At 34.3% G+C, this 13,800-nt stretch overlaps 1 protein-coding gene across 1 annotated transcript in view; it reads right to left on the bottom strand.

Annotated features, from left to right (window-relative positions):
* LOC114325841 (fibronectin type-III domain-containing protein 3a) overlaps positions 1–13,800 on the bottom strand; it is a 725,050-nt gene that overhangs the window by 689,556 nt on the left and 21,694 nt on the right. The window contains exon 2 of the mRNA XM_050649163.1: positions 326–749. Coding sequence (XP_050505120.1) covers positions 326–716 — 391 coding nt within the window. The 5' untranslated portion in view covers positions 717–749. The remainder of the gene's footprint in view (positions 1–325; positions 750–13,800) is intronic.

Genomic DNA, 13,800 nt, shown 5'->3' with positions numbered 1-13,800 from the left:
AACCAGAGATAGGAAAGAGTGGAGAAAAATAACCGAGAAAATTAAATAAAGAACATGAGGACTGATCTACCTCAAAACATAGATCTAGAGAGCATAAGCGGCGTAACCCCTAAAGGGGTGTTTAGCCACTATATATACATTTTTATTAATATTATTATTTTTGTTGGCACTTGGAATTTTAGCGTTTCTATTACTTACAATTTTGTACTCTACAAAATTCTGATATTGACACTGATCCACATCTATTCAAATGCAATAATAATACATCACGAAAGCATTAAACAATACAAGACAAATAATTAAATAAATATAAGATATGACATACCTGTCAAAACCTCCAAGTTTTCACCAAGTTGTAGGTTGATTGTAACTCCAGGATTAACGTGGAACAAAACTATGTACTCGTTTCCTTGAGTTTGGCTCGGTCCCGGGAAGCCCCCTCCCGGCATTTGCTGTTGAGGTTCGAATCCAGGACCGAAATAGAACTTGGCCGGCGAGGTAGCACCATTGCTAGCTTCGGCGTTTTCGGGCGAGTACGAGCATGGGTGGAAGTGCGTATAGTGCTGGAAAGGTGGATGGTGATGGTGGTGGGAATGTGGACGAGGCTTTCGCGGGTAGTACGTGGAAGGGGGGTTGTTGGTTGATGCTGATGACGTGCGGTGATTTGGTGCAGAATTGGGTTCTGCCATTGGAGGCTCGTCTTTTACTTTCACCATAGGGTTAGTTTAGCGCGAAATGGACCTCGTTACCTGGAATAAAATCATGTGTTAATGAAATCAGTAACTGCATACTTCTATTCACTCGTATATACAGGGTGTCCCGAAAAGATTGGTCATAAATTATACCACACATTCTGGGGTCAAAAATATTTCAATTTAACCTAACTTACCTTAGTACAAATGTGCTCATAAAAAAAAAGTTTGAAGTTACAAAATTAAAATCGATTTTTTCCAATATATCGAAAACTATTAGAGATTTTTTATTGAAAATGGACATGTATCATTCTTATGGCAGGAACATCTTAAAACAAAATTATAGTGAAATTTGTCCACCCCATAAAAAATTTATGGGGATTTTGTTCCCTTAAACCGTCCCAAACTTTTGTGTACGTTCCAATTAATTCATTATTGTGGTACCATTAGTTAAACACAACGTTTTTAAAACTTTTTGCGTCCTAGTATTTTTTCGATAAGCCAGTTTTTATCGAGATGCGGCTGCTTTTTCAATATATTTACGTAAAAATTTTATGGGGTTTTGTTCCTTTAAACCCCCCAAATGTTTGTGTACGTTGAAATTAAACTATTATTGTGGTACCATTAGTTAAACACAGTGTTTTTAAAACTTTTGCCTCTTAGTCTTTTTTTTTCCTAAGTCACCTTTTATCGAGATGTAGCTTCTTTTTCAAAATATACCTAAAAATGTAAATTATAAATAAATTTTCAAATTATTAACAGGTCTCTACATTTGTATAATGGTACTTAACCATATACAAATATGTGGTGGATTCGACAAATATTCAAAATATCTCGATAAACACTGGCTTATCGAAAATAAGAGGCAAACAAGTTTTCAAAACATTGTGTTTTTAACTAATGGTGACACAATAATAATTTAATTGGAACGTACACAAAAGTTTGGGGGGTTTAAGGGAACAAAACCCCCATAAAATGTTTATGGGATGCACAAATTTCACTTTAATTTTTTTTAAGATGTTGCTGCCATAAAAATGCCCCATGTTCATTTCTAATAAAAAATCTCTGAGAGTTTTCAATATATGAAAAAAAAATCGATTTTCATTTTGTAACTTCAAAGGGCTGTAACTTTTTTTGTATGAACTATTGTATATAGGTAAGTGAGGTTCAATCAACCTATTTTTGAACCCAGAATGTGTGGTATAATTTATGACCAATCTTTTTGGGACACCCTGTACACTCAACCAAACTTATATGGAATCATCTGATACTTTTTATTATTTTAAGCAAATTAATGCTAAATTAAATTTTCTTCCATCGCATCTCTCAAGGTACGTATCCATACGTGGGTGCTCCGTGCTCGGTGTAGCTGCTCAAATGGATACGGCATGCGCTCCCCTAATAAACCGCAAACCGGTTGAATCGAAAAGGGTTAAAAACAGGGCGACAATGAAAAAATTCAGAACTCGTCAATTATTGGCGGAAATGAGTACAATTTTGTTACTCGGGGGGTTTTTGGTGTCGCTGATAACGAACATGACGTCGTAAGTGATCTCCGGAGAACTTGTTGCCCAGGGTACCTACTTTTACCTAGTCTTCTGGAGTTCTCGGCAAATTCATTAAAAAATTAGTCAAAAATCATTACTCGGGGGGTTTTTGGGGTCGCTGACAACGAATATGATATCGGAAGTGATCTACGGAGTACCTGGTACCCAGGGTACCTACTGTTTACCTCGCCTCCTGGAGTTTTCGATAATTTTGATAAATAATTAGTGAAAACTTGATACTTGAGGGCTTTTGTGCTCGATGAGAACGTATTAAATATCGAAAACGATCTTCTGAACAACCTCTGCGTCATAGAGTTTCATTTGTTATCTTTAAAAAATAACACCCTTTTTAATTTGGCGTTTCAAATTCTGTTGGTAGCATTGATGAATCTTTATAAAATCTATTGTACCACTGCGTATGAAAAGAAGGAGAGAATAGAGAAAGTAAACAATACAATCTCCCGCTTAAAATATATGCATGGCTTAGAGCTAAAAGAGATAATGTCAATATTTTACTTTTTTGTACAGATTTATTTAAAATTTAATATTGACAAAACAAAACCCAAAAATTGACATTAACCATTTTAACACCAAGACACAGTATGTGGCTAATACAGTATACTTTCTACTGTAGATGCCTTCACCCAACATTTAAAAAGAATTTACTTCCAAGTACAAAGTTGGATGCATGGAGAAGGTGAAGACAGTTTGGATCCAACACAGTGTGATTGGGAATTAATGGATAAATCGTTAGTTCCTATAAAAATGACTCTAATGCCTGGTCCACTTGCAAAGTATAGTCTAATTTCATTGGAAAGCGAAGAAGAAGAAAATAATGAAATATAAACATCAATGTGTCCATCCATTTAATTGTATTTTTTAAATACATGTATTTTTATAATACAAAATCAAAGAATTCGCATTAAATCCAACTGCAATCTATACTACATATCTTGAAGACCATTAACATTCAGAAATTTACTTTCGGTGAATCCAATAACTTCCAAGTTTACTTGGAAGTTATTTGATTGGCTGATTGAAGCTTGGTTTGATTGATTGTATAACGAACATTCCATAAGTTGACGTAAAAAGTAGGTATCCTAGGCACCAGGTACTCTGGAAATAATTTTCAATGTCATCTTCTTTTTCAGCGAGCCCAAAAACCCCCAAGCAATGATTTTTGACTAATTTTTTAATGAATTTGCCGAAAACTCCAGAAGACAAGGTAAACAGTAGGTCCCCTGGGCACCAGATACTCCGGAGATCACTTCCAAGGATCCTTCCAAGGATTTACACTCCGGAGACCATTTCCTCCGATAATTGATGAGTTCTGAATTTTTTTTATTGTCTGAGATGCACTTTAAGAATGCATTTCTTGTATGCAATATTATCTCATGGCTAGGGGTCACAAAGTTTCCTGGCGCATTCACGAATCGAATGCAAAAGGAATTACTAAGATCCGTCTTGTCTTTTTTTTCGGAGGTAAGGCCGATTTTAGTGCTTTATTGCTTCGCTTAGTTTTGTTCGTTCGTTCAATTGTTACTATTCTTACTGATATGCTTTTTCTCATGAGGATCTTTCAGTGCGTCACAGTTTTTTTCTAACGATTTCTTTCTAACGCATTAAATTGTATGTGACAGAAAAAAACGCACGTCGGTGATTACATTTCGTCGGTGACATTTATAACATTTATTCTAGTTGTCAATAGATGGCGCTATAATCGAAAATAAATAATTCGCGAATTATATAATATATCTACGAATATAATCTGAACAATTTAAAAGACTATACAAATCAAAGAAAATACCATTTTATAAATGCAATAAACACAATTGATTTATTTTTATGCCAAATTGCAAATAAAATTTGACAACTGTCAGATTTAACTAAAATGTCATGTCACTAAAATGTATATTATCACGGACTTACCTTTTTTTCTATAATTTGTGACGCACTGAAAAATACTCATGAAAAGAAGCATAATAACTAATTTTTATTGCATTCCCCGAATATCCAGATCATATTATACCGGGTGGTGAATTGGAAAACGGGCCATAGGAAACTCAATGTAAAATTCTAAATTGTTGAATTCCTGCTTCCCTAATTATTTTACATCAAAAGTCATGAGAAACTATTTATAGAGGATTAAAATCTGTATTAAAAACAAAAAGTAAAATTATTCTACGATTTAAACAGAGTCCAAAATTTTGAAAATTAGAATAAATTTGCCATACCTAAGTAAGTGCGTAAAAGTAAGGCCACACGTTACTATTTCTGACATTACGCAAACTATTGACTGAATAAAACATCTTTATTATTACTACTTTCTCCTCAACTGAGGACATCTTTTCGACTTTATTGTTTTTTAAACAATAAAAACGATAAAATAAAAATACTGACAGTTCAAAATATTGTTAATATAATAATTTCATTGTGACCGAAGGCAACCTTATACACATTCTTACACTGTGTGTGGCCTAAATTTGGCAAATACTTTGATAAAATTTATTATATTTTACAAAATTTTGGAATGTGTTTAATTCGTAGAACAATTTTAACAATTATTGCTTTCAATAAAGGTTTCAATCCTCTACAAATAGTTTCTCATATCTTTTGATGTAGAATAATTAGGGAAGCAGGAATTCAACAGTTTAGAATTTTACATCGAGTTTCCTATGGCCCGTTTTCCAATTCACCACCCGGTATAGCATTTCATCAAGAGTAAAATTCATTATCACTATGTAGTATATATGTTATAGTCAAAGCCCGAATTTCAGGCACTCCTAGGTTTGACTAGGCAATCCTCAGGTCTGACTGACGGTCTTAGTCAAAGCCCGAAATAAATTACAGTTTCGGCCTTTGACTAGTCAAACCTAGGAGAGACTACAGCAAGAAACCCATTATGAACGGCCGGCACGGCACAGCCCGGCCCGGCACGGCACAGCCCGGCCCGGCACAGAACAATATAAAAATAATAAACATTAAAATATTGACGTTTTATTAAACCTAATCTAACAAATTACGACATTTTAATAGCTGATCGGGGTTTGACTAGTCAAACGCCGATTTCATAAAATTAAACTTCGACCTTTGCCTGACCAACTTAGTCTCTCCTAGGTTTGACTAGTCAAAGGCCGAAACTGTAATTTATTTCGGGCTTTGACTAAGACCGTCAGTCAGACCTGAGGATTGAGTAGTCAAACCTAGGAGTGCCTGAAATTCGGGCTATGACTATAACATATACACAAACATTAATGGTGAACTGTCAGTTTTAGACAAGTCCGTCATGGTTTACTTATAATTCGTAAAAATTTAGACACCTAATCTCCAAACTAATAAAATTGGACATTGGAAATATTAAATAAAAATTGATGGTAATGGTAAATACTTTTCGATAGTCAAAGTTTTCTATATCTAAGAAAAATACTCGATCAAATGCACCGCAAATTAAGGCAGCAAAAATTTAATTTTTCTTTGGTTTGTTTTAATCCCAAAAAACTATTTCCAACCTTTTATAGCCAACAAAAACAAACACGTTAATCTTTCTTATTATTAGATCTTGTAACTATTGTTCGGACTTAAGATTAGATTTATGAAAAAGTGCATTTTTGTGTATCCATTTAAGTCCGCCATCTGGTCTACTTCCGGGCGTTCTATCGGCAGGGTTTGTTTGTAATCCTCGAGGCAAAAGAAAAATAATGGAGAGAAAACTAGAAAGGACTTCGGGGTATATCGAAGATTCGGTAGGAAAAGTTAATTTCTGAGAGTAATTTCCGTAACTAACTTTTTCTCGGATTTATGTAACTAATTATTACAATGCTAGTGGGAATTGTAAAAAGTTACAGACATTTCCCAATTAATTTTACTTTAATTGACAGTCTGGTGAATGCCATTATAGTATGCGGTCTACCGTCGCATATATTCTACAGCTTGAGGTCTACCGATGGATGAGCTGTATACTCTGTATTACATATGTAGGTCAGGAAATGAAGCTGAAAAAATGGCAAAACCTCGCAATTTTTTCGTCCAGCATCGAATTGTACAAAAATTTGGGATTATGCTCATTTCACCCTCTAGTTCATTTTCTATACTGAGCTGTTGTACGCTTTTGGTTTCTTAAGGGTCAAAACTACCCCTAATTGTAAAAATTTATAAAATAATATTTTAAACCTTAATGTGGACAACATTTGGTTTTTATTAGTTCAATAATGATTGTATTATGCTCTAGGATATAATATCATAATATTTCAAGCCTTAAAACCACCCTTGTTGGAGCTATTATAAAAAATTTATTTATCCTAAGAGAATGATTTCGGCTTGCATTTATTTGCATAAAAATTTGGGATTCGGGTCATCTAACCCTGTACTTCATATTCTATATTCTATATCATGCTCAAGGGCGTTGATTAATTTTAGGGGTGCAACTACCACTTATTGTCAAAAATTATATAAAAACATTGTAAACTTTAATATGGGTAAAATTTGGGTTTGATTGGTTAAATAATGATGTTTTATGCCAGGGGTGGCCAAGAAGCTCCTTGATAGTCATTTTTCAAAATTTGAAATTTTTCGCGAGTCGCAATTAAACAATTATTTAAAAAGTGTAAAAAAGGTATTAAATTTTTCTCTCAGTGTTTGCATTTCACGAATTTTAAAGTGAAATAAAATGGTTCACGTCGTTGTTTCAAATATGCAAATAATTCTACAAATTAATTCAGGATACTTCGATTCTTCATCATCCTTTCATCGTTTTCTGGGACAGCCTACTAACTGATCTACCGTCTTTCAAAAACACTCTTGTTTAACACTCCATCTTACAATGATCTTACCACATGACCTGTCCATCTTATCTTAGCTTTTATATGTCTGAGAATGTTATCAGTACCATACACAGTCACCAATTCACCTTTGCGGCTCTTCTCCACTCTCCTGTCACTTCATCTCGTTGAGGGCCAAATATCATTCTGAGAACTTTCCTTTCAAATACCAGCAGCTTATTTATTTCTCACTGATGTATAGTTCATGTTCCACTTCCATATGTAAGAATTGGGAGAATAATTGACATGTACAGTCTTAATTTCGATTGTCTTTTTAGCAGCTTAGATCTTTGTAATGATAATAGGGAGTAAAATACTCTATTCCACGCAGCTATCCTTGCTGAGACCTCTTTTTACATGTGGTTGTCATCTGTGATTACCGCCCCTAGATATTTAAACTTTTTTACTACTTCGAAGTTGTGGTCATTAACATTTATGTTCTGCCTATCTCTTGGTCTTGGATTTTTGGTTACTATCATGTATTTCATCTTCTCTTCATTTATTCGAAGGCCCAGAATACCTGTGTCTTCCTCGAGTTGTGAAAACACCTTTCTCACGTCTCTTGTAGAATAAGCGACTGCACCTAGATCGTTAGCAAAGGCTAACAATAGTTTTGATACTTCATTCGCAAATCACCCTGTCAACTCAGATGGTATTTTACTTATTACATATTCTAAGACCAGGTTGACTATCAACGGTGATAAGGGGTCTCCTTGTTTAAGTCCTGATGTTACACTTAGTCATTTATATTTGTTGTCAGTAATTTAATACATTTTGAAACCCAAAAATTAAAAGTAATCCAGGTACATTTATTGAGAGCCACAAATTATCTTTCAAAGAGCTACATGTGGCTCGCGAGCCACAGTTTGGCCACCCCTGTTTTATGCTTTAGGATATAATATCATAATATTTTAACCCTTAAAAATCACCCTTAATAACAATGCAATTTTTATAAGTAATTTAATAGATCTATACAGAAAAAAAGTAAAATTGCGTACAAAACCTTTTATTTGCACAAAAATACTAATGTACAAATACAAATAGTTTTTTAGTTATCATGCTCAAGGGCGTTGATTAATTTTAGGGGTGCAACTACCACTTATTGTCAAAAATTATATAAAAACATTGTAAACTTTAATATGGGTAAAATTTGGGTTTGATTGGTTAAATAATGATGTTTTATGCTGTAGGATATAATATCATAATATTTTAACCCTTAAAAATCACCCTTAATAACAATGCAATTTTTATAAGTAATTTAATAGACCCATAAAAAGGAAAAAAGTAAAATTGCGTACAAAACCTTTTATTTGCACAAAAATACGAATGTACAAATACAAATAGTTTTTTAGTTATCTTCATCGAGATCTCTGGTTTGCATCTACCTTATTTCGCGCAGCAGCCGACAGAGAAAGGTTTCACGAACTTGTAAACATGATAACGGCCAACGTCTGAATACGGACATGGCACCTGGGCCCTGATTCTAATTCATTTCGACAGTCGCAATTTCATTTCGACACCGCCATGACAGCCGCAGAGTATAGCGATTCTTATTCATTTCGATATTAGTTACAACTGGGGATATTAACCTTATCATGTTGACACTGCTCAGAATTTGGGTTGGCGCTCCGGTTTATTGGAATTTGTTGATAGTCTGGGAAAATTATCGAAAAAATTCCATTTTTGGGAAAAATTATTTACCAGCTATTTTATTGCTAAAATCGAATCTTAAGATTGCATATATTAGTAATATGGGGTATGACAAATCCGCAGAAAGTGTGTTATTTTATTTATAAACAAATTAGCACTCCTAAATCTTCCTTTTTTTTTCAATTAGTGCATGCTCTGTAACTCCTAAGATTGTTCCTTTGAGCCAAAAACACTCAAATAAAAATTCACCGTAATTTAGTTCTGCACAAAGTTATTTATTTTTCTGATTTCCTTCAACAAAAATTTTACTCAGAAAATCCGAGGTTTCCCAAAAATTCTGCAATTTTCAATTAAAATAGGGAAAATAGGGAAGTACCTAATTATTTATCAATAATTAAATAATTGATGACTTGAAAGATTTATTATAGTAGATTATACAGAGGGGCTAAATTATGGAATAAATTCATTTCTTTAAAACGGACGATTTTGGAGCAAAATCCCGATAGAGGTCGATTTTTATTTTTAAATTACAATTTTTTGGCATATATTTATACTAGTGACGTCATCCATCTGAGCGTGATGACGTAATCGATAATTTTGTTAATGGGAATAGGGGTCGTGTGGTAGGTCATTTGAAAGGGCGTTCAATTCTCTATTCAGTAATATAAACATTAATATAATGAGGTATTTATACAGGGTTGCCAAAAAATAATTTTTGAATTAAATTAATTGGCGCAAAAAGAAGAATGTATGTAATTTATTTAACTCAAAATACATTGTACTGCTGTCAGAAAATAGAAAAAAAGGTTTATTTCACAAATAAACATTTCTTTTCGCTTAAATTAAATCACAAACAGCCTCCCTCCTACCTATTGGCAGTTTCAACATTTAATTTAAGCTAAAACCAATGTTTATTTGCAAAATAAACATTTTTTTCTATTTTCTGACAGCAATAGAATGTATTTTGAGTTAAATAAATTAATTCTTCTTGCGTCAATTAATTTAATTCAAAAATTTTTTTGGCCTCCCTGTATAAATAATGATATTAATGTTTATAATAGGGCTTTTCATCGATTGTCATTTGTTTCGAGCTCCTGTCATATGTTGAATAATCTGTGTATAATATTAATATTTACGGATTATACGAAATATGACAGAAGCTCGAAATAAATGACTGTGAATGAAAAGCCCTATACTGAATAGAGAATTGAACGCCTTTGTAAACGAGCTACAACACGAACCCCTATTCCTATTTAAAAAATAATCGATTACGTCATCACGCTCGGATGGATGACGTCACTAGATTGAAATATATGCCAAAAAAATTTAATTTAAAAATAAAAATCGGCCTGTTTCGTCCATTTTAGATAAAATGAATTTATTCCATAATTTAGCCCCTCTCTGTATATCAGGAGACCGGCGACAATCTAACCAATAGTTTAGCAATAATTAAAATGTTAATTAAAAAATTTCGGTCGAAATAATAACCAGAAAGATTATGATACACCAGAATAACTATGATTTTCGTATAAAAAAGCACTATACCTATTCAACGTACCTTACAGGATTAAAATTGGACCATTTGAGCGGTCTCAGGAATGAAACATTTTTTTGGCTTATAAACAAATAGAACCCCTCAGAAAATATTAGATTAAATTAAATTATGTTAACGCTGTTGAAAAGGGCACGGCTTCTGTGCACTTTTCGAAGAAAAAAAAATTGAATTGCGAGGAGTGATTCCAGGTATAACCGGTCAAATTTGACCGGCATTTGCGACAGAGTTATAAACAACAGGATTTTAATCTTTGAACCATTAGATACCTTTTAATTCCGGTCCTCTTTGTACATACAAATTTTCATATCTTCAAGACACTCATAACAAAAAAGATTTATGTCACTGTCACCAAATTATTTAATTATTGATAAATAATTACTTCTCCCAAATTTTAGTTGAAAATTAAAGATTTTGTTTTGAAAACCCGAATTCTCCGAGGAAAATTTCCGTCGAAGGAAATTGGAATAAATTATCAATGTGCAGAATTAAATTACTGTCAATTTTTATGCGAGTGTTTTGGTTTAAAGTAAAAATTTTCGGAGTTATAGAGCAATAATAAAAAAAGAATTCGGAGCGCTAATTTGTTTATAAACAAAATAGCACACTTTCTGTGGACTTTGCACAGCTATATTACTAATATAGGAAATCTTAAGATTTGATTTCAGCATGTCCAGCAATAAAATAGCTGGTAATTAATTTTCCTTGTTTTTTACTAATTTTCCCAGATTATTATCTTACATCTTTCATTGAGTTGATTGTTCATGTTGTGGACATTCTCAATTATTATATTTCTAATTTAATACTATTCTATCTAATTCCTCAAAACAAGCAAATTTCAATTAAACCCAGCCATATTAATACCTTTTGCTTTAGTTTTCCTTGCAAGAAATAAATAAAACACATCTAAACTAAACCTAACCTCGCTTTTGGCCATTCATTCATCTCCGTGTCAAATAATTTCGACATCGAAATTATAATATCAACCATTTTTTTGGAGTCGCTATTAATTTCGATAGTCGCTATTTCGTGACGTCATTTCGTTAGTTCAACTAAAATCCACAAGATTGAAAGCGACTTGTTTAGTGTCGAAATTTGATTTAGAATCAGGACCCTGAAGAAGAAGAAGGTAACACTAATCATTTTTCTATGTACAGGAGAGTTGCAAATATACTTGAAGAAATGTAAAAGATCATGATTTCCGCAGAAATTGTGATCTTGGCAGGAGACTTTAACGCGCATCATGACAGGGATAAGACGATCTTCACACCTGACGAACGAACAAGGATCCATCTTAATTCAATAATGAACCACTCAATACTGAAAGTATTAATAACAGACTAAATTATGGAAGACGTGATAAATGTTGTCGTGTTTTTTTGAGAGACCTGACGGTAGAAGATCAGTTAGCCGGCCCAGAGAAAGATGGAAGGATGATGTTGTTGAAGCCGATCTATCTAGGATTGGGGTACAACAATGGGAAATGGAAGAGAAATATCGTAGAAGATGGAAAGCTATAGTGAATGCGGCGAAGACTCACACTGAGTTGTAAAGCCAGTGAAGAAAAAGAAGTGATAACTTTTTCCGAAATTTATTCTGGCAATAGGCCAGTCACAAGAATCATAACGTCAAGAGTATAGCTGCCGAAAAGTTGAGCCAGTTGAGAAAATGGAAACATAATAATAGTTATCGTGCTATTTCTAACCCGCAGGAAATACCATCATTTCTAACTCAGCGAACCACTTATTTAATACCGAAGGATCAAAATAACACCCAAGATCCAGCCAAGTACGGCCCAATTACTTGTCTACCAACTTTGTATAAATTGGTTACATCCTCTATAACCCGGCGTATCTACTAACACTGTGCTCTAAACAATATCATAGAGCCTCAACAGAAAGGATGTGCTAAAGGTTCTATGGGTTGCAAAGAACAATTTGTCATCGACTCAGTCATTTCTAACCAGGCATTCACCAAAAAAGGAACCTCTTTACTGCTTTTATTGACTAGAAAAAGGCCCTTAATTCAGTGCCGCATGAATGGCTTATAGATATTTTAAGAATATACAAAGTCGATGATAACATAGTGACTTTTTAAGGCATATAATGACAAGTTGGAAGACTAAAATTCACCTCCAAATACCTGGTGAAAACAATATCGAAACGGAAAATATCGCAATCAACCGGGGCCTGTTTCAAGGAGACTCACTGAGTCCATTGTGGTTCTGTTTGGCTCTGAACCCCCTATCACAGCTATTAAACTCCACTGACTGAGGTTTTAGCATTAAAAACAACAATACTGTAGTAGCGAAACTTAATCATCTGTTGTATATGGATGATTTGAAATTAATGGCTTCTACTCGAGACAATCTAGAACAGATGCTAAAAACAGTAGAAACATTCTCTAATGATATTCATATGCACTTTGGACTAGACAAGTGCCGCGTTTTAAATATAGTCAGAGGAAAGATACAGCCCGGTGGATTCGATATGCAATATGGCCAGAACATCGAGGCCATGGGTGCAACGATATATACAAATATCTTGGAGTAAAGCAGGCGCGGAAAATTGACCATAAGCAAATGAAAACTGAGATAACTACTGAGTTTATACGAAGAATAAAACAGCTGCTTCGTTCACAGCTTAACAGTAAAAAATTGTTTAAGGTACTAAACACCTATGCTTGTTCCGCGCTTAGCTATTCATTTGGTATTGTTAAGTGGACAAAAACAGATATAGAAAATCTTCAGCGAAAAGTACAAACACACCTCACAAAGGCACAAAAACACCATCCTGAAAGTGCAGTAGAAAGAACGACATTGCCACGGAATCTAGGAGGAAGAGGACTTATGGATAAAGGAGAGCAATTAGATAAACAAATTGCTAATTTAAAAACTTATTTTCAGATGCAAGCTGAGACATCTACTCTACATCGGTCTATTTGCGCAGTGGATGACACAACACCGATCAAACTGAGGGAACCAGAAATGCGCATAAACCACCTCACTAAAGACGAAAAAATGTGCACCTGGATGGGTAAACCTCTACACGGGCGACATCCCAATGAGATCAGCCAAGACTATGTGGACAATACAGCGTCGAACTATTTGTTGACATCAGGAAAGATGTTCCCTGAAACGGAGGGTTCATTACTGGCCATTCAGGATCAGGTTATACCAACCAGAAATTACCTGAAATATATCATCAGAGACCCTCAGGTTCAAAACGACAGATGCCGATATGGATGTCAAGCCCAAGAAACCATCCAACATCTAACAGGGGGCTACCAGACATTTGCTGCAAATGAATATACGGAACGGCATGACGCAGTGGGAAGAATCCTTCATCAAGAGATAGCTATCAAGCTGGGACTTCTCCAAACGGACCATCTCCCGTATTATCAATACGTTCCACGCTTGAGGATGGCAACTACAAGCTATACTGGGACCGCACTGTGCTCACAGACCAAACAGTGGCACATAGTAGACCAGATCTCGTACTAGTTAATAAATCAACAAGACAAATAACACTAATTGATGTGGC

Source organism: Diabrotica virgifera, chromosome 4 (genome assembly GCF_917563875.1).
Source record: "Diabrotica virgifera virgifera chromosome 4, PGI_DIABVI_V3a".
Taxonomy (NCBI): domain Eukaryota; kingdom Metazoa; phylum Arthropoda; class Insecta; order Coleoptera; family Chrysomelidae; genus Diabrotica; species Diabrotica virgifera.
Note: the sequence above shows the minus strand (reverse complement) of the source record. Positions and strands in the feature narration are given on the sequence as shown.